This window comes from Parus major, chromosome 28 (genome assembly GCF_001522545.3).
Source record: "Parus major isolate Abel chromosome 28, Parus_major1.1, whole genome shotgun sequence".
Lineage (NCBI taxonomy): Eukaryota > Metazoa > Chordata > Aves > Passeriformes > Paridae > Parus > Parus major.
Window position 1 is genome coordinate 4,077,899 of NC_031797.1, and position 24,700 is coordinate 4,102,598.

Consider the following 24,700-nt stretch of genomic DNA (forward strand, 5'->3'; position numbering starts at 1 on the left):
GGTGGGCGCGCGCTGGTGGCGCCACCCTCGCCCTTAAAATCAACCCCAAAAAATTCAATTTTCGTCACCATTTATCCAATTTTATTAATTCCAGTGGCACTAATACAGGCGGCGATGGGCACGATGGACAGTCACGCTGCAGATAAGGCATCCTCACCCACTCACTCTGTCTCTCTCCCTGTTTTCCTTGCCCTCCTTTTTGATTTAAGCACATCCCACCCCCTCTTCTGGGCCATTCTGCAGCAGTATTTTATTTTTTTTTTCTGTTTGAGTCAAATAAATACAGAATTGGGCAGATCTAGTGGAAATGTTTTAGTTACAATGGCAAAGATGAGTCATGTGCAACACAGAAACCTATAAGGCTTTTTTTTTTTTTTTTTCTTTTTGTTTGTTTTCCTCATTTGAAGTTCTCAAAATCGCTATGAAACCCATTTAATTAACAAGATGGTGGTCACAGGAGTCTACCCCCTGGCGGGCATGGGTGATAACGCTAATTACTTAATTTTTTCCTGTTCTCCCAGAGTTCCATGAGTTTCATTAGAGTTTGTCCAGGAAGTTGTCGAGGGCGGGGATTCCTTCCTTCAGCCCTTTGCGTTTGCGGGTCTCGGCCACCACCTGGCACGGCCGGCTGGTGCTGTCAAAGGGGTCCCCAGGCAGGATCTGCCAGTGGTCAAAGACACACTGGGGGAAGGCCTGGCCTCCCGTGTTGGACCTCAAATCTGCTGTGAAACCTGGGAGGAGAAAGAGAAAAGGTCAGACAAGAATGGGCGCAGTTCGATGTTGCTTTCATGGATAGAGCAGAGGAACCCGGAGCAGCTCTCAAAAGCCTCCTGAGATCCCAACCAGTAGGAGGTGGGAATGGAAAAAAGGTTCCCTGAAGTCCCTTCCAAGGGCCTAAAACTGGAGAGGGACTTTGGAAGGACAGGACACAGGGAATGGCTTCCCACTGCCTGATGACTGCAGAGATGGATGGAATGGGAATATGGGGAGGGAATTCCTGGATGGGAAGGTGGGGAGGGGCTGGGATGGAATTCCCAGAGCTGCTGTGGCTGCCCCTGGATCCCTGGCAGTGCCCAAGGCCAGGCTGGAGCAGCCTGGGATGGTGGAAGGTGTCCCTGCCATGGCAGGGGTAGCACCAGAAGATCTTGAGAAGTCCCATGCAACCCAAAACGTTCCGCAACCTTGGTCTCCTCCCAGTCAACACTTGACAGGATGAGAAGAAACAGCCCTAAGTTGTACCAGGGGAGGGCAGGAGATCAGGAAAAGTTTCTTCTTCTCCAGAAGGATGGTCAAGCACTGGCACAGCTGCCCAGGGCAGTGCTGGAGTCCCCACCCCTGGAGGGGTTTCAAAGCCGTGTGGATGCAGCGCTTGGGGACAGCTCAGTGCTGGGTGAACAGCTCAACTCGGGGATCTCTCCAGGTCCTTCCCAAGGCTCTCCCTCCCAGGGTGGCTCCAGGACTCACCGAAGGACTCGTTGACGGGCAGATAGGCCTTGACCACAAACATGGGGGTCCCGGCCACCTGGGTCTCCTCAAAGACGTGGCCACGTTTCCTGTTCAGCACCCCGTAGATGCCTCCGACCACCTGCTCCGGGCACTGCGAGGGAGAGCGGGGTCAGGACTGCGCCCACCCGCTGTCCCCCCTTCCCCGGGGCTCCAGCACCCCAGGACAGGCTTCTCACCTGGATCTCCACCAGGTAGATGGGCTCCATGAGGCGTGGCTGGGCCGTGAGCACGCAGGCGTAGAGGCAGCGCCGGGCCGTGGGGATGATCTGGCCGCCGCCGCGGTGGATGGCGTCGGCGTGCAGGGTCACGTCGTGCACGTCGAAACGCACGGCGCGCATGTTCTCCTCACACAGCACCCCCTGCCAGGGCACAACGGGGTCACACGGTGCCACCCCGGGCACTCGGGGTCCCCACATGGGGCTGCTGCTCCCCTGCCTCACAGGAGCTCCCTGGAGCAGCAAGGGCCCACCCTCAACCTCGCTGAGGGATGAACCTTCAAACCTGCAGAGCTTGGACTCCTGGAGGTCTTTCCCAGGCTAAGGGATTTGTGGAGCTCCCACCCCTGCAGCATCCTCATGATCAGCTCTGAAGTTCAAGCCACAAGAGCTGTCACACATTTATGGTGCTGAAACCCAAGTATTTGGCCAAGGGAAATGTTGGTTTTTTGTCCCAGTAACGTCACAGGAGTTGCTGGTTTGGAATCTCCTTCTGGCTGAAACTCAGTGCTATACAGGAAAATTAATTCCCCCTGTTGCTGCTCTCAGTCTGTCAACTTATCCTGCAGCCCTCTCCTGTCTAACCTGAAAATAACTGGTAGGTAAGGCCAGATCCCTGTCAGGCCTCTCTGAGCACCTCTCCTCCTGAGGCCACCTGTGTTATTCACCTGGACTGCTCAGGTGCTGCTTTCTGCTCCATGAGCAGCATAAAAAACACAAGGATGTGTACACAGACCAGGACACCACCCCTCACCTCCTTGGTGGCCCACTGGAAGCCGGCCACCACGCTGTCCTTGATCTCGTTGAGGTACTGCACTCCCTTGGTGATGTCGGTGAGGATGTTGGGGCCGGTGCCGTCGGGCCCGAAGCACCAGATCTTCCTGGCCTCGGTGACGTCCCACTCGTACTTCTCGGCCAGGTACCGCGCCCGCTGCTTCAGCTCCTGCCGCGCCGACACCTCGCCCTTGTCGATGTCCTCGGCCAGGCCGTCGGGGAAGGGCCGGGCCTTCATGTACAGCCGGTTGTGTTTGTTGGGGGACTTGGAAAGGCACATCACGTTGGACTCCTCGCTGACCGTCTCGCGGTAGGACACCACGGGATCCGATTTCTGCGGGGACAGACGGCCTGTGAGACACCAAACCCGGCCAAAGCCCCACCCCGAGCTCAGCCACCACTCAGCCTCTCTACCTTGATGGGGATGCAGGCGTGGTCCTCCTCCAGGTCCTTCAGGCAGATCTCCAGGTGCAGCTCCCCAGCGCCAGCGATGATGTGCTCCCCAGACTCCTCGATGATGCACTGGCAACACCAGGAACAGCAGGTGAGGCTTCAGAATGAGCCACAGCCACAAACACCAGCGACTCTCCATGGCTTTTCCATGTTTGACCCATAGAGCTACTTCCACATGTTCTCCCCACTGATCTGGGGGTGTCACAGCGCCAGCCAGGGACACCCCTGGTTGGTCCCTGCCTGTCACAGCAAGGCAGGGACCAACACTCAAGACTTTGCCAGTACTGCAGGCAGCACCCCTGGATCACTCACCTGCACCATGGGGTCAGACTTGGCCAGGCGCTTCAGCCCCTCCACCAGCTTGGGCAGGTCGGCCGGGTTCTTGGCCTCCACGGCCACGCGCACCACGGGGCTGACGCTGAACTTCATCACCCTCATGTTGTGGGCGTGCTCGAAGGTGGTGATGGTTCCAGTCTTCACAAGGAACTGGTCCACGCCCACCAGCCCCACGATGTTTCCACAAGGCACGTCCTCAATGGGCTCCACGTAGCGGCCCATCATGAGAATGGTCCTAAAGGCAAAGCTGGGTTAGTGAGGCTGGGAAGGGGAGGAGATCCCACTCGGGCACCTCGACAGGCCTCAGACACAGAAGAGAGCTGAGACAGCACCAGAACCCCAAACCTGAACCCCTCGACACCCCAGCCAGGACACACCTTTGAATTGGCTTCAGGTACAGATCCTCCTTCTTGCCAGGTGTGTAGTTTGGTCCCATGATTCTGACTTTCAAGCCAGTGGAGACGAGACCAGAGAAGACACGGCCGAAAGCATAGAAACGTCCCTTGTCAGAGGTTGGCACCATTTTGGAGATGTACATCATCAGGGGGCCTTTGGGGTCACAGTTCTTAATGCCTGGGAGGAGGAGAGAGATCAGCTTACCCCAGAGTTACTGATGTATCTGGCAGCCACCCCAAAACCCAGCTCAAGACCTGCACCCACTGCCCCAGCCCGAGGGGCCAGCCTGCCTGGACAACAGGACATGGAGAACGGCTCCCACTGCCAGAGGGCAGGGATGGATGGGATATTGGGAAGGGATTTCTCCCTGTGAGGGTGGGCAGGCCCTGGCACAGGGTGCCCAGAGCAGCTGGGGCTGCTCCTGGATCCCTGGCAGTGCCCAAAGCCACACTGGACAGGGCTTGGAGCAGCCTGGGCCAGTGGAAGGTGTCCCTGCCATGGGTGGGGATGGGGCTGGAGAACTTTCAAGATCCCTTCCAAGTCAATCCATTCTGTGATTCCACGGAAGATCACATCACCAAGAGATGTTTGCAACAAATCCAGGCTGAGAGCCACTAGAACTGTTGGATCCATGCTAAAAAAGCTACAGACTCAATTGCAGACACTGCTGAGCTGTGCACATGGAGGGTTACAGGCACACTGGAGCTGAGGCCTGGCAGCAAAGAGCAGCTTGTCCTACCTATGGCAGCCTCATCGTCGGGGGGGCCCTCGTAGAGCAGCTCGCAGCGATACTTCTGGGCTGTGACGGGGGAAGGCAGGTGGATGGTGATCATCTGCAGCAGGGCATCTCCAGCTGGCAGCCACCGCCTCATCACGGCCTGGGCAGAGCAGCAGGACCCAGTCAGAGCCCGTCCCTCCCCGCCTCCTGATGCTGACACAGCTGGAGCAGCACAACCGCTCAGCTGCTCCCCAGAGGACTCAGACCAGCCTCACCTTCAGCAGGGGCTTGCCCTCCTTGTCCTTGTCCTCGCTGTCCAGCTTGATGTCCAGTTTCTCGATCAGTTTAGCCGCCTCTTCCTTCTTGAAGTTCATGATTGCATCAAAAACCTGCGACAAGAGCGGCCGTTGGGAGCGCTGCCGTGACCCAGTTTGGAGCAGCTGCACCACTGCACCTGCAGAGAACTGCTGCTCCTCCTCAGCACCCAGCCTCCCTCCAGGAGACCCCCAGATGTGTCAGACAGCTGAATTTCTTCAATCAAACAAGTCAGGTCAAAGTGAAGAAATTTTCCATCATCACGCACGGAACGGAAGCGCAGAGCAGCCGGCCAAGGAGGAACCCTGAGGAACTCACCTTGAAGATGGGGTCAAGGATGAGCTGGCAGAAGGTCCTTGGCAGTTTCTTTCCATCAGGGCTGGTGGCAGATTTGCTGAACTTGCCAGTAGCAGGGTCAAAGTACCTGCAGAGAGAAGAAAATCAGACAATGTCCACGCTCGAGTAGACACACAGCTTGTTCTGCCTGCTCAGGGCAGGGCCAGGGGCTGCTGAGAACAGGCAGCTCCTGCTTTCCCCCTTATCCAGCTTTCCAACACCCACCAAGTCTGAATTAACTCCTGTAAAATCGGGCACAACCACATCCTCCCCCCCTTTACCCATCCCCTGCAGTGTCAGGCTCTGCCATGCACAGCTGGAATTCCTACCAGCACCTTCCCTCCTCACCTGTCTCCCCACAGCTTCTTCATCATGTCCTCAACCTTCTTGGCACGCTCGGCTGGGCTGAGCTGGGCATCTCCCTTGGCAGCAAACTTTGCCACGTACATCTCAGCAAACTGCTTCAGGGTGAAGGCCCAGCCGTGCAGGCCCGAGCCAAAGCCCACGGTCCCGAGCACCGGGTCAATCTGAGAGGGGACAGCAGAGCTGGGTCAGGGCAGGGCCCCTCAGTCCATCCCATCCCAAAAGCTCTCCAGTACGAACTGGAGCTTCAGGACACAGAGTCACAAGCGGTTCTGTCGCAGTGACCACGGTTGAGGTCTGGGACAGGCACCATTTCAGCTTTGCACCACAGAACGGGGCTGGTTTTCCTCCACCCCCAGCAGGTGGAGATTCACATGCAGGTAGGGTTCCCACCCTTCCCAGGAGGATCAGGAAGGCATGGACAGCTCCAGAATTCAGGAGTCCAGCACAAGCTTCTCCTCAGAACCTGTGTCCCACAGCCCTGCTCCCTTCCCAGGAGCCCGGGAAGAGCAGAGCAGGTGGGAAGGGACCTTGAAGACCATCCCATTCCACCCCTGCCATGGACACGATCCCAGGGTGCTCCGAGCCCTGCCCAGCCTGGCCTTGGACCCTTCAGAGACTGGGCAGCCACAGCTGCTCTGGGCAATAATCCCAGCCTTTATTTGCTCAGGCCTTGAACAGGAAATTTGGGAGGGGAGCCAGCGAGAGCCCCAAGCCTGGGAGTTCAGGCACCTTCCAGAACCCCCTCTCCTCCACCTGGGCTAAGGAATGACCACTGAGCAGGGTAACCCAAGGCTCTCAAGCCAGGCCCAGCACTCAGAGCCTCCCCTCACCATGATGTTGCCCATGGGGCCGCTCTCTCCCTCTCCGTAGGTGGAGATGATGACGTTGACATTCTCCACGATGCGCTGGAAGGTCTGGTACAGCTCCTCTGGCTCCAGCTGCAGCTCCAGCAGCGCTCGGTCCATCTTGTTCATCATCAGCACAGGCTTGATCCTCTCGGCGATGGCCTGACGCAGCACAGTCTCTGTCTGCACGCACACCCCTGCCAAACGCACAATTAGTTAGGAATGAGTTATCCCCCTCTCCAAATTCCCCCAAAATACGCTCCAGCTGCAGAAAACCTCACCAGAGACACAGTCCACGACGACCAGGGCACCATCAGTGACTCGCAGAGCTGCAGTGACCTCTGAGGAGAAGTCCACGTGCCCAGGGGAGTCAATGAGGTTGATCAAGAAACCAGAACCATCCTTGCTCTGCTTGATGAAGGCCAAGTCGTTCTCAGAGAGCTCATAGAACAGAGAAATAGCTCTGAAAGAAAGGAGAAACTATTAAAATGATGATCTGTGTTTATTCCTCCCTAAAGCTCAGAAACATTTTGCAACCACTGGAGGTGACACCCAGCGCTCTGCTCTGGTTGACAAGGTTGGAGTTGATGACCTTGGAGATCTTTTCCAACCTAAATGCTGGGCTCCAGGATTTCCTGAAGTGTGTGGGAGATAACAGGAACACAGGCTACAGTCTACCCTTCCTAAACCATAACATCCTCCAGAACCCAAACCTCCTCCAACTCCCTGCACTTCTCCAGCACCCATAAAGGGTTCCAATCCCAAATCACAGATTTAGGCTTTTCCTACTAATCCCAAAGATGTTCTCCACCCCTTTTCAGGCACATCCTCACGCTCCCTGTGGCAGCACAGCCACCAGGAACATCCCCAGTGATGCTCCCAAGAGTCTCCACACCGCATCCACACGACATCCAACAATCCTGGGGCTGAACTGGGGGGATGAAGCTCCTTCTTCCCCAGTGCCCAGCATGGAACTGCTCAATGACCGAGCAGAAGCCAATCAACGCTTGCTCCATCATTCAAAACCCTCAGGAGCACGAGCTGAGCTTCTGGACTAGCCCAGATCCCAACAGCATCTTCTTCCAGCTCCTGGAGGAGCCCAATCCCGCCGGAGCTCAGCGCAGGGAACAGCAGGAGCCTGAGGGGAGGGCACTCACGTGGATTTGATGGTGATGCACCGCTCCTGCTCGTCCTTGCGGGTGTCGGTGAAGCGGGTCTCCCCAGCACGCGCCGACGCGATGATCCCGGCCTTGCACACCAGGGAATCCGTCAGCGTGGATTTGCCGTGGTCCACGTGGGCGATCACGGACATGTTCCTGATGTTGGCCTTTTTGTCCATGATGGCCCGTATCTGGTCTACTGTGAAGTTCACCTTGAGGGAGGAGAGAAGGGGGACTCAGCGTCTACGGAAACAGCGCTGGCAATTCCAAGGAATCCCAATCTCCCATAATACCTGCCATAATCACGGTGACACCTACTCTGCCTGGGTGACAACACAACCCGCAGCGAGAGCACCGCAGCGGGGCTGCAGCACCAACCCCTCCCGGCCCCAGCGTCCCTCAAACCGCGGTGTCAGCGGGTGCTGGGCGCAAATCGCCCCCAGTACCGAGCCCGGGCCGGTGCCGGTGCCAGCCCAGACCGCAGCGTTACATAAGGCACGAGCGGCACCGCAGCGCCCCGTCCCCGGCACCGCCACATCAGCGCGGCCGCTCCCGCGGGGCAACGGCAGCCCCGGCACCGGCACCGGCGGGTCCTGCCGGCTCCGGGGGTGTCACGGCCGCCCGGGCCGGCCCCCTCTCGCCGCCCCACCCTCTCCCCGCAGCCGCGGCCCAGCCCGGCAGCACAGGCCGCAGCCGCCGCCGTGCGATCCGCGGCGCTCGCGGAACCGCCATCCCCGGCGATACGGGAGGCGCGACGGCCGCTCATCCCGCCGGGAGCGGCGGCGGGCGGCAGGGGCTCACCATGGTGGCGGATGGCGGCGGATACTGCGGGGCGGGGGGATCACAGCAATGGCGGCGGCTCGGCCCTGTCTCGCTGGCGAGCGCAGAGCGGGCGGAAGAGAGCGCTGACGTCAGCCGGCGCGCTCTTATAGGGCGGCACCGCCGAGGGGCGGGGCCTGCGCCGAGCGCGTGCGCGGCAGCGCCGCTCTATCCCGCGAACTCTATGGTCGGGAGGCTGTTCCGCCTCGCCGGTACCACGTGAGTGTCACCGCGGCTGCACCGGGACTTCAGCGAGGCGACACCGGGAGAACAGCGACCGGAAGCGACAGCCCCGCCTCGCCCGGGCTGCAGCGGGGGGAAAGTCCGCCCCTCCCGCTGCCGGTGTGGGAACCGGCCCGCGGCACCGCGGTCGGTGAGGCCGCCCTCGGAGCGATATCACCGAGCGGCAGAGGAACACGGGGCTTCGGCCAGTAGGAAAAGGCGGTAGGGCCGAGCCCGGTGGCAGGCAGCGGTCCCGGGCACCGGTGGGTCCGGCCCGCCCCGGTCCCGCAGGGTGCGCGCACTGCGCATGCTCCGGGCGGGCCGGTGCTGCAGCGCCCCCTGCGGGCGGGAGGAGCGCGGGGACCCCGGTACCGGCCGGACCCCCGAGCCCCGCTCGGTGCCACCGGGACCGCGGCCCCTGGCGGCCCTGGGCGCCCTCATCGGCCTTCGAGCTCACAAAAACCATGGAGTCATGGAAGGGACATGGAGGAACATCCAGTGCCACCCCTGCCATGGCTGGGACACTCCCATGGGCCTCCAAGCCCCATCCAACCTGGCCTTGGACATTTCCAGGGATCCAGGGACAGCCACAGCTTCTCCGGGCACCTGTGCCAGGGCTTCCCCACCCTCCCAGCCAACAATTCCTCCCCAATATCCCATCCAGCCCTGCCCTCTGGCAGTGGAAGCCATTCCCTGTGTCCTGTCCCTCCATCCCTTGTCCCAAGTCTCTCTCCATGTTTCTTGTGGGGTCCCTTCAGGTCCTGAAGGCCACAATGAGCTCACCCCAAAGCTTTTCTTCACCAGGTTGAACAATCCCAATTCTCAGCCTCAATCCCCACATCACCTCACTGGCAGCTCCCAAATTCCCGTCACGTTCCCGGTCTGTGAGGCAGGGATGGGCAGGACGGCGATGGAGCTGAACCCAGGACGGCTTTGGGCCCGGTTCTCTCACCCTGACAGGATGAATTATTGGCCTTTAGGGTTTCCATAGCAATCTGGTGGATTTTTAGCACCAACCCAGGCTTTTCCCAGCCTAGAAGGGAAAACTGGGAAACCTGATTAACATCCTGCTTTTCCTGCGAAACTGTTAATTGCCTTTTTGTTTAATTAGTATGTGGGGTTGATGGCAAGGAGAGGAAAGTGCTGGAAAACCTCTCCCAGTGCAGCGTTTCACCCCAAACACTGGAGTTACCCTGAAGATGATCCAGTCCAACTCCTGGCCCTGCAGTGACACCCCAACAATCCCAACCTGTCCCAGAGCGCTGTCCAAGGGCTGCTGGAGCTCTGGCAGGGTTGGGAATGGAATGTGCCCATTCCCTGATCTCCATCCCAAATTCCTGACACAGCCCCAGCCCTGGCTCCTGGTATCAGAGCAGAGATCACAGCTGCCTCTCGGGAGAAAGCTGCCAAATACAGTGTATTTATTATTGTTGTTATCATTATTATAATGCTCATTAATATTCTATAAAGGTATTTTTAATTAGCGATGGGTTAAGTTGCAGAAGGGAGCACAAACACTGGCCAGGGTAGGAGGGCTGGGGGTTCTCTGGGACGTCGCTGCCACCGAGCCAATTTTGGCCAGGAGATCCCCGTCCCCAGCCCTCCCTTCCCGGGGCACCGGGACCCTTCCTCATCCCCATCCCTCCCTTCCCGGGGCACCGGGACCCTTCCCCATCCCCATCCCTCCCTCCCCGGGGCACCGGGACCCTTCCTCATCCCCATCCCTCCTCTCCCAGAGCGCGCTGGGAGCCCCCCAGCTCTTCCCTCCTCACCGGGGACGGCCCGCAGGGCACCGGGACGGCGGCGGAGCCTCGGGCCGAGCCCACCGGGCCCTGCTCTGCCCCGGGGGCACCCACCTGCCGCCATCTTGGGGCAGCACCCACCGCCTGCCCACCCACTCTCCCTCCCGCCGTGCCCGCGGGGCCGCCCCCATCCCCGCTCCCGCCGCCTCCATCGCCGCCCCCGCCGCTGTTGCTCCGGTGCGCCCCCGGTTTGCGGAGCGCGGCCCCTTTAAGACTCCCGGGGAGGCGGGGCCTGGCGGGGCGTGGCTCGAGGGCGTGGCCGAGGAGCGAGGATCGCGCGCGCGGATTGGGCGGAGCTCGCGGCGCGGCCCCGCCCACCCCCGGCGCGAGGGCGTCACGTGACCCGGCGGCGGCGCCCGGCGCGGTGGACGCTGGAGGCCCAAGATGGCGGCGGAGCTGGTGGAGGCGAAGGTGAGGGAAGCGGCGCCGCCGCCCCGCCCGCGGGGCCCGGCCGGCACCGGGCGGCTCCCGGCGCGGGGGGACGGCGGGGGGCGGCGCTCCGAACCGCGGGGGCGGCGCTCCGGGGCCGCCCTCTCGCCTTTTTACCTCAGAGACTGCCCCGCCCCGGCCTCAGGGCCGCAGCCCCCGCCGGACCTCCCGGGGCCGAACCGGGCCGGGCCGGGCCGCGGTGCTGCCCGCCTTCCTCGGGGCTGTCCCCGCGCCGGGCCTCCCCCGCTGATTCCCGCCATAAAGGATGGCCGGGGCTGCCCCCGCGACCCCCGGGCCGGCTCCCGCTGCCCGCTCCGGGGGTGGGGCGGCTCGGTGCGGAGCTGTCCGGCGGGCGGGGGTCGGGGGAGCCGCTGGGACGGGCAGTGCCGGGGCCAGGGGCGGCCCAGGGCCCCTCTGGGATGCGGTGAAGCAAAACCATGCTTGGAGTTGTGTTTCCAAGGCGGTTTGTGGCTCGCTTCAGGCCCGGGGGAGGGGACCGGGAGGTTTCCCCGTTCCCCTCGGGATCCCGGTTCTGTGGCAGCCGCTGCTGAGGGCACTTAAGAAGCAATGGCAGCGACCGGGGAGCGTTCCCTGGAAGTGTTCCCAAGGAAGTGTTCCCTGGGAAGCGTTCCCCGCCCGCAGGAGCAGCTCCTCGGCAGGGACGGGGCTGGGTGGCCTCAGGAATCCCAGCGGGAGAGGCTTTTTTGGGGTGCTCTGCCCTCCTCCTGCCATTCCAGAGGGGGGAATGCGATCCCCAGGCATCGTGGTCGCCCCAGGGGTTTTTGGTGGGGTCTGAGCCGTCCCACACGAGGGTTCCTGAGAGGAGGAACCCCCAGGAGTGTCGGGGATCTCGGCAGTCCATGTGCTCTCCCTGCTCGCACGGGGCAGGTCGAGCCCTCGGTTTGCTTTGGGGTTTTGTTGTTGTGTTGCTGCTCAGATCTCATCATCCTGCTGGGCTTTCGTTCCTTCCAAATGGAAACTCTGGGCTCCAGCTCCACTTCCCACCCCAGGAGTCCTGGGTGAGGTGCTCTAGGAGCAGCTCCTGCAGGAGGAATTCCTGTCTCCTGTGCTCCTGGGATGCCCTGGTGCCTCCTGCTGCTGTGTCTTGATGCATTTTTCTTTCCAAATACACCTTTTATGCTCAAATCCCTCAGGGAGAACAACACTCTCCCCATTTCCTAACACAGCTTAATGATCCTGGTGGGATTTGATCAGACAGGCTGATCTTTGAGGTCTTTTCCAACATTAATGATCCTGATTCTGTTTTTTAGTTGAAGAAAACTGAGGCACAGGGTAGATTTCTCCAGGATTTCACAGGTGGTGTCTGCTGGAGCAGCACCATGAATCCAGGGCTCTGAAATCCTGGTTCTCTCTGGCAATTAAACATTTTTTTTCTCTCCTCTTTAGTCATCAGTCTTTTTTTTCCCTCATCAGGGATATTTTGGGAGTCATCACGACTCCCAGAAGTTCTAACTACAGACAGTGACATAACAGCTTTTGGGTTTTCAGATTAAATGACATATGTAAGGGAAAAGGAGAAAATCAAATGGCATTTTCTCTCATCTAATTCCCACACATCCAAAAGTGGCAGTGAAACATTTCTGGAAACAGTTGTAGCTTTCTTAATTTAAAAAAAATCTGTAGCTGCTTTATTCCAGGAAATGATAAGGTTGTTAGATTATATTTTATGCTTTCTTTTTAATTATTAATTCAGGAGTGGGGTAGAGGTTGGGGAAGATCTGCTGGATCTTTGCTGCTGTTTTTTTTAGTGGGATTTCTTCTTGAATTCCCGTATTCCTCACAAACCAGGGAGGATGTGGAGTGAATATGTGTGGATATCAACCAAATTAATTTCCAGAGCATCTTGAATTTTCCAACCCATGTACTTTATAAGCCGTTTTTTTGCAGTTCTAAGGCTGTTTGGTGTTTAGGGAACTGAAATGCCAACCTGGAGCTGTGGGTTTAACAGGAGGAATTCCTGGTTTCTGATGGGAAGTTGCCTTGTGGCCTTTGACTCTGCTGACAGTTACAGACCTGAATTGCCACAGAGAGGGAGTTTTAGAAGACTGAGCTGGGTTTTGCTGCTTATCAGACGCTGAAATTGATAATTCCAGTGTGACACCAAGGCAGCTCCTGGCTGGGTTCACAGGGAAGTGCTTGGCATTGTTCTCCTGGGAACACACTGCTCTCTTTAGCAATCTGAATATCCTTCCATACTCTAAAATATGTGGTTTTTTAATGATCCCATGGCCGTAGGGAGGATTCTGGAGGGGTTTTCCCATCCAGAAATCCAGGAGTGGTGGCCCCAGTTCGCCTCAGCCTCTCCCAGCTCGGATTGATTTTCTTCCTGTGCCTTGCACTGACACCATTTGGGATGAAGTTTTCCATATTTCTCTGGGAATTTTGGATGGGTTGGTGAAAGAGTTCATGAGCTCTTTCACAAGTGAGGCTCTTGGTTTAGATCTCTGAGGTCGTTCCTGCTTCCAGCTGAGCTGTCTTGAGGATGCTTAGCACTGTCAAAGTGATTTTTGAGTCATTTGATGACTGTGCTGGTGGTTTTGTCATTTAGGTGATATTTCAGTGGGTGATCTCTGCGTTTGTGTTGCTCAAACAAGAAATGGGAACCAAAATCAGGTGACAGCCGCGGGTTTGGACAGGTGTGGGGTCTTTCTTTGAGGGAGAATTTTTAATATCTTGCCTTGTAGTTATAAAATGAGAACTGCACTTTTGCCTTTTATAACTATGAGAACATCTTTTAATTTTTTATCCCCCAGAACATGGTGATGAGTTTCCGAGTCTCAGATCTTCAGATGTTGCTGGGTTTTGTTGGCAGGAGTAAAAGCGGACTAAAACACGAACTAGTGACCCGAGCTTTGCAGCTGGTCCAGTTTGACTGCAGCCCCGAGGTGTTCAAGAAGATCAAGGAGCTCTACGAGACTCGGTACAACAAGAAGGGCTCGGACGTGGCGCAGGCGCCGGCGCCGCACCGGGCCGAGGCCCTGCCCCTGCACTCCTCGTACGAGCGCGGCAGCGCCGTGCCCCGGACTCTGCCCACCACCAACATTGACTACCCTGCCCTCTACGGCAAATACCTGAACGGACTGGGCAGGTTGCCCCCCAAAGTGGCCAAGCCCGAGGTTCGCTTGGTGAAGTTGCCCTTTTACACCACCCTGGATGAGCTGTTGAAGCCGACAGAGTTAGGTGAGTTTGGGGCGTGTTTGTGTTGATTAAAACCCGGCGTTTTCAAGGGTTTTGGAAAGTGGCTGATGGATGTGGGGCTGAGACCCCTCCTCAGCCCCCTCTCCCTCCCCTCACGCTCAGAATTTACAGAGGAATATTTAGCTCTGTGCTTGCCAGGGCTTAAAGGTGGCTGATAAAAGAGGGAGAGCGGCTTTTGACACGGAGAGAGAGAGTTCTGGGAAAGGGGAGTGATTTTAAACTGAAAGAGATTGAACTGAAAGATTTTGATGGGATATTGGGGTGCAGTTCTTCCCTGTGAGGGTGAGGAGGCCCTGGCACAGAGAAGACGAAGCTGTGGCTGCCCCTGGCAGTGTCCAGGGCCAGGTTGGAGCACCCTGGGACAGTGGAAGGTGTCCCTGCCTGTGGGATGGAATGGGATGATCCTTCAGGTCCTTCCCAATCCAAATCTTGTGCTCCTGTGATTTTCCTCAGACCTGGAATGTGGTCACTTCAGGATGTAACTTGGAAGCCCACCTTGTTTGGTTCCTGTGGATTATGGAGCCATATTCTACACCAATGCTGGTTTTCAGCACTAAAAATCCCTCACCTGAAGCACCCTATGGATAAAAGAGGGTGGCAACACCTCAAACTGTATTTTTGACTTTGTTTTTGTGCTTGTCACAGTTATTTGTGTGTAGTGCCGTGTGTTTTGAGGGATAACCAGTAAAACTGGAAGAAGAGTTTATTCCCCGGGGTTTGGAGACTGGTTTTTCATTATTTTCATTTGGAGAAACAAAGCATATTGTTAACTGATGTTAAATAGAATGTTCTGGTAGCAAATTCAGCGTGTCCAGAGAAGTTGTGTTCTGCTGAGTGTCTCATAAATTCATGTGGTAATGTCAGAATTCTCTACCAAATGATTCTACAACTTGAGCTGGTCTGGTTTTGCTGAAAAGATATTTGTTGTGGCTTGGAGAAAAAAAAAATAGATGAAGATTTGATTGTGCAGAAACAAAAAGAAAAAGGACTAATTAGTCAGATTTCATATAATTTCTTTTTCATTTGAAGGCATTAATGCTGTGACAAAACAGCTGAGTGGTGACAGAGTCAAGCTCAAACATTATAATTGTGTGAGGAATGGTTTGTTCAGTGTTAAATGTGTGTCAGTCAGCAATTCCAATATGGGATTTTGAAGGAAAACAAATTCCCAGGAGGTGGAAGCATCCAGAGACAGAAGAGCCTGGATACACTCACTGGGATTACCAGATTTTGTTTTGAGTTGTCATTAAATCTCCCCTGCACCAGCTCGGAACCGAGGGCTCGTTAAGTGCAGGTGACACCTCCCCTGGGCCAGCCTGGTTTTCCCTGCTGGTGGGAGAGGTTCCTGTGGAGCCAGGAGGAGTCTCAAACCTGAGCAGGTGCCCTGCACCTCACAGATTTTCGCCTTCTTTTCTAGCAGCAATTTAATTTTTGTATCAAGGAAGAGTGAGGTGATATAAATGCAGAATAAACCATGAGCAGCTTCTTGCTTTTCCTAATCAGGTTTGTTTTGTCTTTGTGAGGCTGAACAATCAGCAGGACTTGGTTTATGGGCAGTTTCTTAATCAGAAATATTAAAATTACTTTCTGTTATTGTCCCTGTCAATCATCACTTGCTAAAAATACCTCATGAAATGCTTTATTTTCTGCTGCTTGTTTTTGTCAGGAGATATTTGGATGGAAACTAGAATGAAACAAAAGTTCCATAAAGATATCTTGATTCTTACCTTTAGAATTTATTTTTGTGAGGTCCATTTGCATTTTTAAAGCAGAAAAGGGAGCAAAGGGAAGCACCTTTGGAGTGACTCGAGTTGTCACCAGGTCTTCCAAGGTTTTATCCTTCCTTCATCTCCTCTTTTCCAGACAGAAGTGCACTTTCCTACTCCTGAAATGCTCTTGGCTTTGAATAACCATGCAGTGGAAGTGAGGCAAAGCAAAACACCCAATTCTCACTAAATCATTTTTAAAAAGCCATTTTAGCACTTCCTCTTTGTGTTCCTCCCGTGACTTTCAGCAGCTCAGGGTCTGAACTTTGCTTAGAGACCCAAAACAGAAATAAAACAGGTTTGGATTGAAGTAAAGGTTGCAACAAAAGTCTCAAGCTTCATTTTCCCCACATTAAATGCACTTGATCTTAAAATTATCAATGTGCAAAAGGCCACAGTTAATGCTGGGCTCTTGTTAAACCTCTCTGAGGGTGAGCTGCTGTCCCACCCTCAAGGTCAGGGGGTTGGAAGTCGTGTTTTGTCTCTTCCAGCTGCTTTTTGTGTCGCTTTTTTATTATCTGAGCTAATCTTTTTTGTTGCTGGGGTTGTTTTCTTTCTTTTCCAGAACCCGCCTGCTCAGTCTGGTTGGTTTTGGGCTTTTGTGTCAGGCTCAGGTCTCCTCTTGGGCTTCTTGAGGATGTGGTCACACTGTGACACCACTGATGTGGTGAACTGATGGCTCTTCAATTATTTGAGGGGAGGAAAAGTAATAAAATAAAAAGAGAAAAATCCAATCCAAAGCCTGTGCTGATTGTACTCAACAGTGAGCAATAATGAGCAAAGCTCTAATCAAAGCAGAATTACCAAAACAGGTGAAAACTGCAATTCTGGGGTGTTGGGGAAAACAAGACCTGGAGATAAACAGAGCATAACAATCACCTCGTGCTCAGAGCTGCTGTTCTCCGTTTGATGGACGCTCTTTCCTTCCCTCCTCAGTTCCACAGAATAATGAGAAGCTTCAGGAAAGTCCGTGCATTTTTGCATTAACACCAAGACAAGTGGAGCTGATCAGAAATTCCAGGTACTCCTCACTGGGTATTAACAGTTCAAGAAAATGCAGCTGCATAATTCCACAATTCCTCCGTGTTCCCTGCCTGTGGAAGCTTTTGTTCTCTGCAAGGATTTGTGTGAGGACATCAGGCTGCTCCTCATGTAAAGCAGAGAGCTTTGGGGGAAGTGGGAGCTGCAAATTCACCCATCCAGGTCCTTAAGTTTCACTTGTGCTGCTCTAATCTCCCTCTGGAATGGTGCATTTGGGCAGGAAAAATGGGATGAAATCATCGATGACCTAAATTCTGTGCTGGAGTGGTGGTGTGAGTGTCTGCAGCCTTTCTTTTGCCTGCCAGGTTCAAAAGGCAGAGTGTGAGGCTGTTTGCATCTGAAAGGAAACTTCCTTGGTGGGGAGGAGGCTGCAGGAACTGCCTGAGGAAACATCTCGGATTAGGATTTACCCTGACCTCTGTCAGATGCAACTTTTGAGTCAAACAAAGCCTCTCCTCAGAGGTGGCACTGCAGGCAGGGAGGTTTCCTCTTGGCTGACCTGCTCTCCTCATGCACAACAATTCCTCCAAAAACTCAACATAAAACCTTTAAATATTTCTCTTTATCATCAAATAAAGAGAAAGGATATCTTGGTTATTTTGCCTCCTGGTTAAAACACCTTTGTTGTGTCTTCCATTCCTTTCCTGATTCCAGTTAAAATCCTGCCAGGAGTAGCTCTGATGGAGGTTGCAGTATTCACAGTGGGGCCTTAATATTCAGTCCCTTGGTTTGCATGAGCAGCTTCAGCTGAATAATTAAACACAGAGAGTCTTGAACACTGTCAGGTAAACCTGACCTTAAAACCCAGTTTTTATAAATTCTCTCAAATCACCAGAAGGCACCTGAACAGTTTTAAAAACCCAGAGAAAAGCTGTAGGTTGGTGCATCAGGAGGAAAAAAAAAAAAATAATTACAGGACCACTGATATTTGCAGGGGGAATTGTCCAATTTAAATAAAGTTCTGTGAGGTAATTTTTTTAAAGGTCTATTTAAAAAATTAAGAACAATTACTAAAGTTCTCGAGTCTGTCAGCTGGTTTGGGTGATTTTGTTTGGGGTAGGGATTTTTTATTTACATAATTAATTTGAAGTTTCTGTTCTTTCATTTACCAGGGAGTTGCAACCCGGTGTGAAATCGGTTCAGGTGGTGCTCAGGTAGGTCTGGGCTGGCTTCACTGAACATCTGGGGCAGAGCAGGGGAGGAGGGAATGTTCCAGCAAAACCCAGCAAGTTCCAACATGGATTTCATGGCTCCAGAGAGAATTTCCTGTGAAGTTTTCGTCCCTGGGCCTCACAGGAGCATCTCAAACTCCACTTTTGAACCTGGAGCAGAAGCAGCAGAGTCCCACCTGGATGGGCTGTGCTGAGGGAGCGTGGGTTGGGGAATGGGATGGGCCTGTGCAGAATGTTGGGATTTTATGGGATGTGTTGTTTCTGCCCAGAATCTGCTACACAGACACCAGTTCCCCTCAGGAGGATCAGTACCCTCCCAACATCGCCGTCAAGGTGAACCACAGCTACTGCTCCGTGCCGGTAAGGATGGGCAATTAGGGAGGAAAACTGGGGGAATCTGGGGGGAATATTTGTGGAATTTGGAAGGAAATTGCTTTCCTGATGAATGCCAGACTCTAGAAGTGCACTGCCTGCTTTAAAGCTGATTTTTTTTATGGATTAGCCATGTTGTAATGAACTGTTCTGTATAAAGGCTCCATCCTGTTTACTTTGTGCTCCAGCTGTACTCAGCTCATCCCTGGGGCTGAGTGGAATTTAATGGAGCTGATCAATAGATGTACCCTGAGTAAAAAATGAATATCTGTATTTAATCTTTCTGCTCTAGGGCTACTACCCCTCAAACAAACCCGGGGTGGAACCCAAGAGGCCCTGCAGGCCCATCAACCTCACCCACCTCATGTACCTGTCGGCGGCCACCAACCGCATCACGGTCACCTGGGGCAACTACGGCAAGGTGAGAGCCCAGGGAGCACCCAGAGCTCCCCAGGCAGCCCTGCAGAGCAGCCTCCTCATCCTCTCCTGCCTCTCTCCCCAGAGCTACTCGGTGGGGCTGTACCTGGTGCGGCAGATGACCTCAGCAGAGCTGCTGCAGAGGTTGAAAACCATCGGCATCAAGCACCCGGAGCTCTGCAAAGCACTGGGTGAGTGGCTCAGGAAGGGCCTGTCTGCAGCCTGCTGGGGAATAACCACCACCATTCACACCTCTGCTTCCCTCCAGCTGTGTAAACCCCACTTTTTATCTGAACAGACTCGCTGAGCTGTGGGTGAGTCGTGGGAGGTCACCCCAGCCCCGTGGTTCTGGTGGCTCTGCGGCAGCTCTGTAGTTGGATTTAGGATTTGTCGTGCCGGTGTCGTTGTGGCTGGAAGGGCTTCATGCCTTCACCTGAGTCAGTGTGAGCAGCATTGACCCTCGGGATTTCCAAAGGAGATTCCTGGAGCGGGGGATCCTGGTGACAATGTCCTGCTGCCCCAGTCCCTGGGAGTCCTTGGGGTGGCAGTGGGATGTCACCAGCAGCACTTTGATATGCCTTGAGAGCTTCAGAGAAGAGATGGTCCCCAGAGATGTTTATCCCAAACCACTCAGGTAAATCCTCCTGGTATGAGGCACGTGTAAAACATTACTGGAAATGAGGGGAAATTACCTTTCCACAGTGGAATCTGACCTGGATTGATGAGCATGGAAGATTCCCAATTTTTCACATTGCTGAACAAAACCTCACTGTTTAATTCTGCGTGGGAGAACTTATCCCATGATCCTGACAGTCTTTAAAACTGTCCAGATCCTGGAAAGCTCTTCCCAAGGATCCCAGGATGGTTTGGGTTGGAAGGACCTTAAATCCCACCCAGTGCCACCCCTGCCATGGCAGGGACACCTCCCACTGTCCCAGGCTGCTCCCAGCTCCATCCAACCCGGCCTTGGGCACTGCCAGGGATCCAGGGGCAGCCCCAGCTGCTCTGGGCACCTGTGCCAGGGCCTGCCCACCCTCACAGGGAGGAATTTCTCCTGCACATCTTAACCTCAACTCTTCAAGCCATTCCCCCTTACCCTGTCACTACAATTCCTGGTGAAGAGCCCCTTTCCAGCATCCCTGGAGCTCCTTCAGGGACTGGAATGCTGCTGGGAGGTCTCCACTCAACCTTCTCTTCCCCAGGCTGAACTTCTTCAGCCTGTCAGTCTTGGAAGTGGATTGTAGTTCACAGGGAAGGTGATGACTCCAGGTATATCCAGTCTGCAGACACCTGGATTTCAGGCAGGGATCAGTTGTATTTGGTGACTTTAAATAAAACCAAATAAGAGCAATGTCTTAGTTCAGCTTCTTTGTGTTTTTGTGCTTGGAAGTTGTTTGGATATCCAGAACTGAGGAGCTCCTGAACTTTGCTTTTCTAGCCCTGGTCTGCTCTGCAAAGAATTCCCTGTCACTGAAGCTGCCCTTTGGCTTCACATCTCACTGCTGAATCATCTTCCTTTGCATGAAATTCTGTATAATCCAAGAACACTGAGAACAGGTTCTGGCTTTGGATCCAAAATCCTGATCAGGAGATCCTAGGAAATTCTCCTTCCCATGTCTCCCAGTAATTGATGCACACAGAAGCCTCTTGCAAAGAGCTTCATAAAAAATTAAGCTCGGATGAAAAGGCTCCTAATGTGAGGAAAACAAGCCCAAATCTTGTAATCTCCTGGGAATTTCACATCTCAGAAGTCACTCTCTAATTAAAGCTGGGTGTTGCAGAGCTGCATGTAGCCTCATTGTCTGGAGACATCTTGTTATGATCTGAAAAGGTCAAAAGAAATGGTTGACTTGCTCCAAAGAAAAACGGTGATGGAAGTGTCAGAGGCAGTTGCAGGCAACAGTGGGAGCAGCAGCTCCTCCTCAGGACTTGGGGAGCACTTCAAAGCTGGTTTTGTTGATTCTTGCACCTTGGTGTGGGACCTGCACACGTGGGACCTGTCCATCTGCTGCTTTCTTTGATTTCCCTGCTGCTGCTTTGGGTTTTCCTTTCAGGCTGCAGCAGCAGGGACAGGATTCCTCCTTTCCTCACATCTGATTCTTCCCAGCTCTGCACTGCGTGGCTGCCTTGCTCTGAGCTGTCTGCCTGGGTACCTCTGGGCCTGTTTGTGGTTCCTGTGGAATGTTCTGGAATAAAAGAGGTGGCCAGCCTAGAGGCCAAGGAGTGCTGAGAGGAGGCTTGATAACCTGATGGAAAAGGGATGGGATGTGTTTTCCCTCCCAGTTGGATTGTTTGCTCGCTTTGTGGGGGGACATTTCCCCCATCCTGCTGCCACAGAGCTCAGGAGAGAGCAAACCCCACCGTGCCCAGGCTGAAGCCATGTGCTCACTCCCTCCCCGGCAGGGAAAATGATCCATACACACCCCAGGGCTGGGGTGAGCTGTTCCCCCTGTGCTGCCAAGGCTGGGGTTTGGTAAATGTTGTGTTCTCTGCTCTCCCTGCAGTGAAAGAGAAGCTACGCCTGGACCCAGACAGTGAAATCGCCACCACCGGGGTCCGAGTGTCCCTCATCTGTCCGGTGAGTCCCTGCAGGCTTGGCATGGAATTGGGGTTTGGGTTGGAAAGGAACCCAAACCCACCCAGTGCCACCCCTGCCGTGGGCAGGGACACCTTCCACTGTCCCAGGCACTTCCAGGGATCCAGGGGCAGCCACAGCTGCTCTGGACACCCTGTGCCGGGTCCTCCCCACCCTCACAGGCAGGAATTCCTTCCCAATATTCCCTCTGGCAGTGGGAAGCCATTCCCTGTGTCCTGTCCATCCCTTGTCCCAAGTCCCGCTCCTGGAGCCCCTGTAGGCACTGGAACCCCAGCTCTCCCAGTTTGTCTGGTCTGTTTTAGTCTGGTTTTGTCAAGAACTCCCAGACCAGCTTTCCAAGCTCACAGATGTTTTTCCTCCTGAGGGGATCTGGGGGTTCCTGGCCAGGTGTCCTGGCTGATGCTCTGCTCTCTGGTCCCACAGCTGGTGAAGATGCGCCTGTCGGTGCCGTGCCGGGCCGAGACCTGCGCACACCTGCAGTGCTTTGATGCCGTCTTCTACCTACAGATGAATGAGAAAAAGCCCACATGGATGTGCCCTGTGTGTGACAAACCTGCCCCCTACGACCAGCTCATCATTGATGGGTGAGTTTTGCACCTCTCTGCCCTTTCCCCTTCCCCTCTGGGTGCAGCATCCAGCTCTCGGTTGAAGTTCACTTTGAAACTCTTTGAAAGTTTATTCTGCTGGTGCATAATATTGTGGTTTCAGCGTCTTGGTGTGTTAGAGCAAGTGGGGATGTGCTGGGAGGGAGCAGGCTTGTGGTGCAGCACTTTTGGGGTGGGTTTGGAAGCAGCTTTTGTGGCCCCCAAATGCTGGGAGTCCTCTGTGGACTGGGCACCGACGTTCTCATGGTGCTGGCCAGGGACTGCTGGAACAACACACGTGGCTCCTGCTTGCTTGGAAATGATCTCCACCCTCCTGGCTGCCTGGCTGGCCTCCACTGCAGGTTCCCTCAAGAGCAGGGAGAGTTTGGAGCGATGTTTGGGGTGCCTCCAGCTCCCCTGGCACAGGGAAGTGAGCAGACCAGTCTGTTCCCAGCCTCACCGAGGGTTTCTGGAGCGTTGCTGCCTTTGTGGGCCGTGGGCAGATCCAGCAGCTGTGGCTTTCCAGGCAGCCTGGAGCAGCCTCAGCACAGATAACCTGTTTGCTTTGTCCCCTGGCCAGCCCTGACAGGAAAATCCAGTTCCTTGGAGATCTCTGTCAGGGGAGAGATGAAGGGGAAGCTGCGAGGGGTTGGATTGTGGAACCCCCATGGGTCAGCCATGCCCGTGTCCTGCTTGAGGAGGAGCAGGACGTCCCTGGAGAAGGCTCAGCAGACTTTTGTCCCTGCTTAGGGCTGGCTTTGGTGCCAGTTCTGTTGGGTGAAGTTCTTCCCAGATTCCCTGGAAGTGAGAGAGGGAAGCTGGCACTCAGCTGGGCGCTGGGAGTCGAGAAAGAGCCGGAGGCTCCTGAGCAGGGAGGGAGGTGGTTGGTCAGGTCTGGGATGCTCAGGGCCTCGTCAGCTTTTTGGGAGCTGCAGTTTGGTGGTTGCTGTGCTGGTGATGGGATTGGCTGTGGGAACAATTCCTACAGGAGCTGGGCAAAGCTGAAACTCTCCCACTGGGATGCCACAAAGGTTTCCTGATCTTGGAAGTCTTTCCACTAGGAGTTCTCCTTCCTCCTGAAGGAAAATGCTCAAGTCCAGGAGGGAGTGAGGCCTGGCAGAGCAGCATTTCCAAATAAACATCCCAGGCAAATGGTGGGACACGGGGAATAAAGCACATCCCTGCTTTCTCTGGAATCAGGGCCTCATTCCAGGTGTATTTTCATGGTTTCATTGTGTTCCTGTTGCAGGAATGTTGTTCTGGTGGCTGCTGTGGAGATTTGGGAAATAGGAAGGAGGGGAAGTGCTGCTTGTTGGATTGCTGAGTTCCCAATGCCAGAGGATACCTCACCTTTTGCTAAAGCCTCGCTGGGAATGTCCCTGGGAATGTCCCGTGGGATGGGGCAGCAGTGCCTGGGAAACAGGGTGAAGAGGCAAAACTGTCTGTAATTGTTGCTAATTAAGCTGGTAGTTGATGCTTTGGGTGCATGGACAGGAAGGGCTGGGATGGGTTCGCACTGTCAGAACCTGCACTGGTTTTATGAGGAGCAAAGTCTGTGACTCCAAGGGCTCCCAGCTCAGGAGCAGATTCCTTCTAAATGCAGGGTTACTGCAGGGGTGTGACAGCTCCTCCTGTCCCCTCTGCAGGCTCCTGTCCAAGATCCTGACAGAATGTGAAGATGCAGATGAGATCGAGTACCTGGTGGATGGCTCCTGGTGCCCCATCCGAGCTGAGAAGGAGCGGAGCTGCAGCCCTCAGTGCCCAATCCTGGTTCTAGGTGAGTGTCCCTGGGGGAAATCAGAATTCCAGAATGGCTTGGGTTGGAAGGGACCTGCAGGATCATCCAGTCCCACCCCCTGCCATGAGCAGGGACACTTTTTTAACTCTCCCAGGTTGCTCCAAGACCTGTCCTGTCTTGGACACTTGCAGGGATCCACAGCTGCTCTGGGCACCCTGTGCCAGGGCCTGCCCACCCTCACAAGGAAGAACTGCTCCCCAGTATTCCCTCTGGCAGTGGGAAACCATTCCCTGTGTCCTGTCCCTCCACCCCTTATCCAAGTCCCTCTCCAGCTCTCCTGGAGCCCCTTTAGGCTCTGGGAGTGGCTCTGAGGTGCCCCTGGAGCCTTCCCTTGTCCAGGCTGACCAGCCAGGAGTGTTGGATCCTCCCCTGAGCTGGGCACGAGTGGTTTCAGCTCCTCCTGCCCCCTGCCAGGTTCCTCGGACGTGAACGGGCTCCTGGCCACGGCCAACGGGACGGGCGAGAACGGCAAAGCCCCGGCAGATGTTGTGGATTTAACACTGGACAGCTCATCCTCGGAGGAGGACGAGGAGGAGGATGAGGAGGAGGATGATGACGATGAGGGACCCCAGCCCAAACGACGCTGCTCTTACGAGAAAGGTTTAGTCTCTGCCTGCTGACTGCAGCCACGGCTCGCAATTCCCAACGGACAGACTTGAATACTCTGGTGCTTATTAAACTGGAGGAGGGGGAGAACGTCCTCTCCCACCTCATCTCCCTCCCTCCCTCATCTCCTGTGACTTTCCTATTCCAATTACTCATTAAAACGAGAGAGAAAAAAGAGAAAAAAAAAAAAACAAAAACAAAAAAACGACACAAACAAAACAAAAACCATTGAGCTGCTTCTTGGTTGGAAAACGACCCCACTCAGAGCCTGACCCTGAACTGGAGCCTGAAGTAAAGAAAGTGTCTTAAGCCAGGCAGGATCCTCCCTCACCTGGATCCCGGGATCGGGGGAGCTCCCCTGCACACCTCCAGGACACCCACCCCTGCATCTCCAAAGCCGTGTGCAGTTTGATCCTCTTGTTAATTAACCATTCCTT

At 54.8% G+C, this 24,700-nt stretch overlaps 2 protein-coding genes and 1 non-coding gene across 4 annotated transcripts; 1 reads left to right on the forward strand and 2 right to left on the reverse strand.

The window, feature by feature from the left end:
* Positions 1-58: 58 nt before the first annotated feature.
* On the reverse strand, positions 59-8,345 carry EEF2 (eukaryotic translation elongation factor 2). The gene is made up of 15 exons (XM_015651624.3): positions 8,222-8,345; positions 7,418-7,632; positions 6,542-6,723; positions 6,246-6,457; positions 5,398-5,576; positions 5,032-5,137; positions 4,674-4,787; positions 4,420-4,558; positions 3,662-3,857; positions 3,261-3,519; positions 2,910-3,017; positions 2,476-2,829; positions 1,683-1,865; positions 1,465-1,597; positions 59-731 (listed from the first exon to the last, which is right to left on the reverse strand). Exons 1-15 carry the CDS (start codon positions 8,222-8,224, stop codon positions 538-540), a joined length of 2,577 nt encoding a protein of 858 aa, XP_015507110.1. The 5' UTR covers positions 8,225-8,345; the 3' UTR covers positions 59-537.
* LOC117245577 lies at positions 4,912-4,980 on the reverse strand. The gene has a single exon (XR_004500382.1). It is a non-coding gene; the product is annotated as a small nucleolar RNA SNORD37 (small nucleolar RNA).
* A 2,234-nt stretch (positions 8,346-10,579) lies between the features above and the next one.
* Positions 10,580-24,700, forward strand: PIAS4 (protein inhibitor of activated STAT 4). 2 transcript variants are annotated; one of them, XM_015651653.2, is made up of 11 exons: positions 10,580-10,674; positions 13,467-13,893; positions 16,614-16,698; positions 17,831-17,872; positions 18,160-18,250; positions 18,555-18,683; positions 18,765-18,870; positions 21,184-21,257; positions 21,699-21,859; positions 23,506-23,636; positions 24,072-24,700. In XM_015651653.2, exons 1-11 carry the CDS (start codon positions 10,648-10,650, stop codon positions 24,275-24,277), a joined length of 1,479 nt encoding a protein of 492 aa, XP_015507139.1. In that variant the 5' UTR covers positions 10,580-10,647; the 3' UTR covers positions 24,278-24,700. The 2 variants fall into 2 exon arrangements, with proteins under 2 accessions (XP_015507139.1, XP_015507140.1); XM_015651654.2 differs by having other exon boundaries at positions 21,783-21,859.

Coding starts and splice junctions, on each gene's coding strand:
- EEF2 (XM_015651624.3), bottom strand. Junction 1,598..1,682: donor TCTACCTGGTGGAGATCCAG/GTGAGAAGCCTG, acceptor TCTCCCTCGCAG/TGCCCGGAGCAGGTGGTCGG. Junction 732..1,464: donor GCCCGTCAACGAGTCCTTCG/GTGAGTCCTGGA, acceptor TTCTCCTCCCAG/GTTTCACAGCAGATTTGAGG.
- PIAS4 (XM_015651653.2), top strand. CDS start 10,648: ATGGCGGCGGAGCTGGTGGAGGCGAAG. Junction 13,894..16,613: donor GTTGAAGCCGACAGAGTTAG/GTGAGTTTGGGG, acceptor TTCCCTCCTCAG/TTCCACAGAATAATGAGAAG. Junction 18,251..18,554: donor ACAGCTACTGCTCCGTGCCG/GTAAGGATGGGC, acceptor TTTCTGCTCTAG/GGCTACTACCCCTCAAACAA.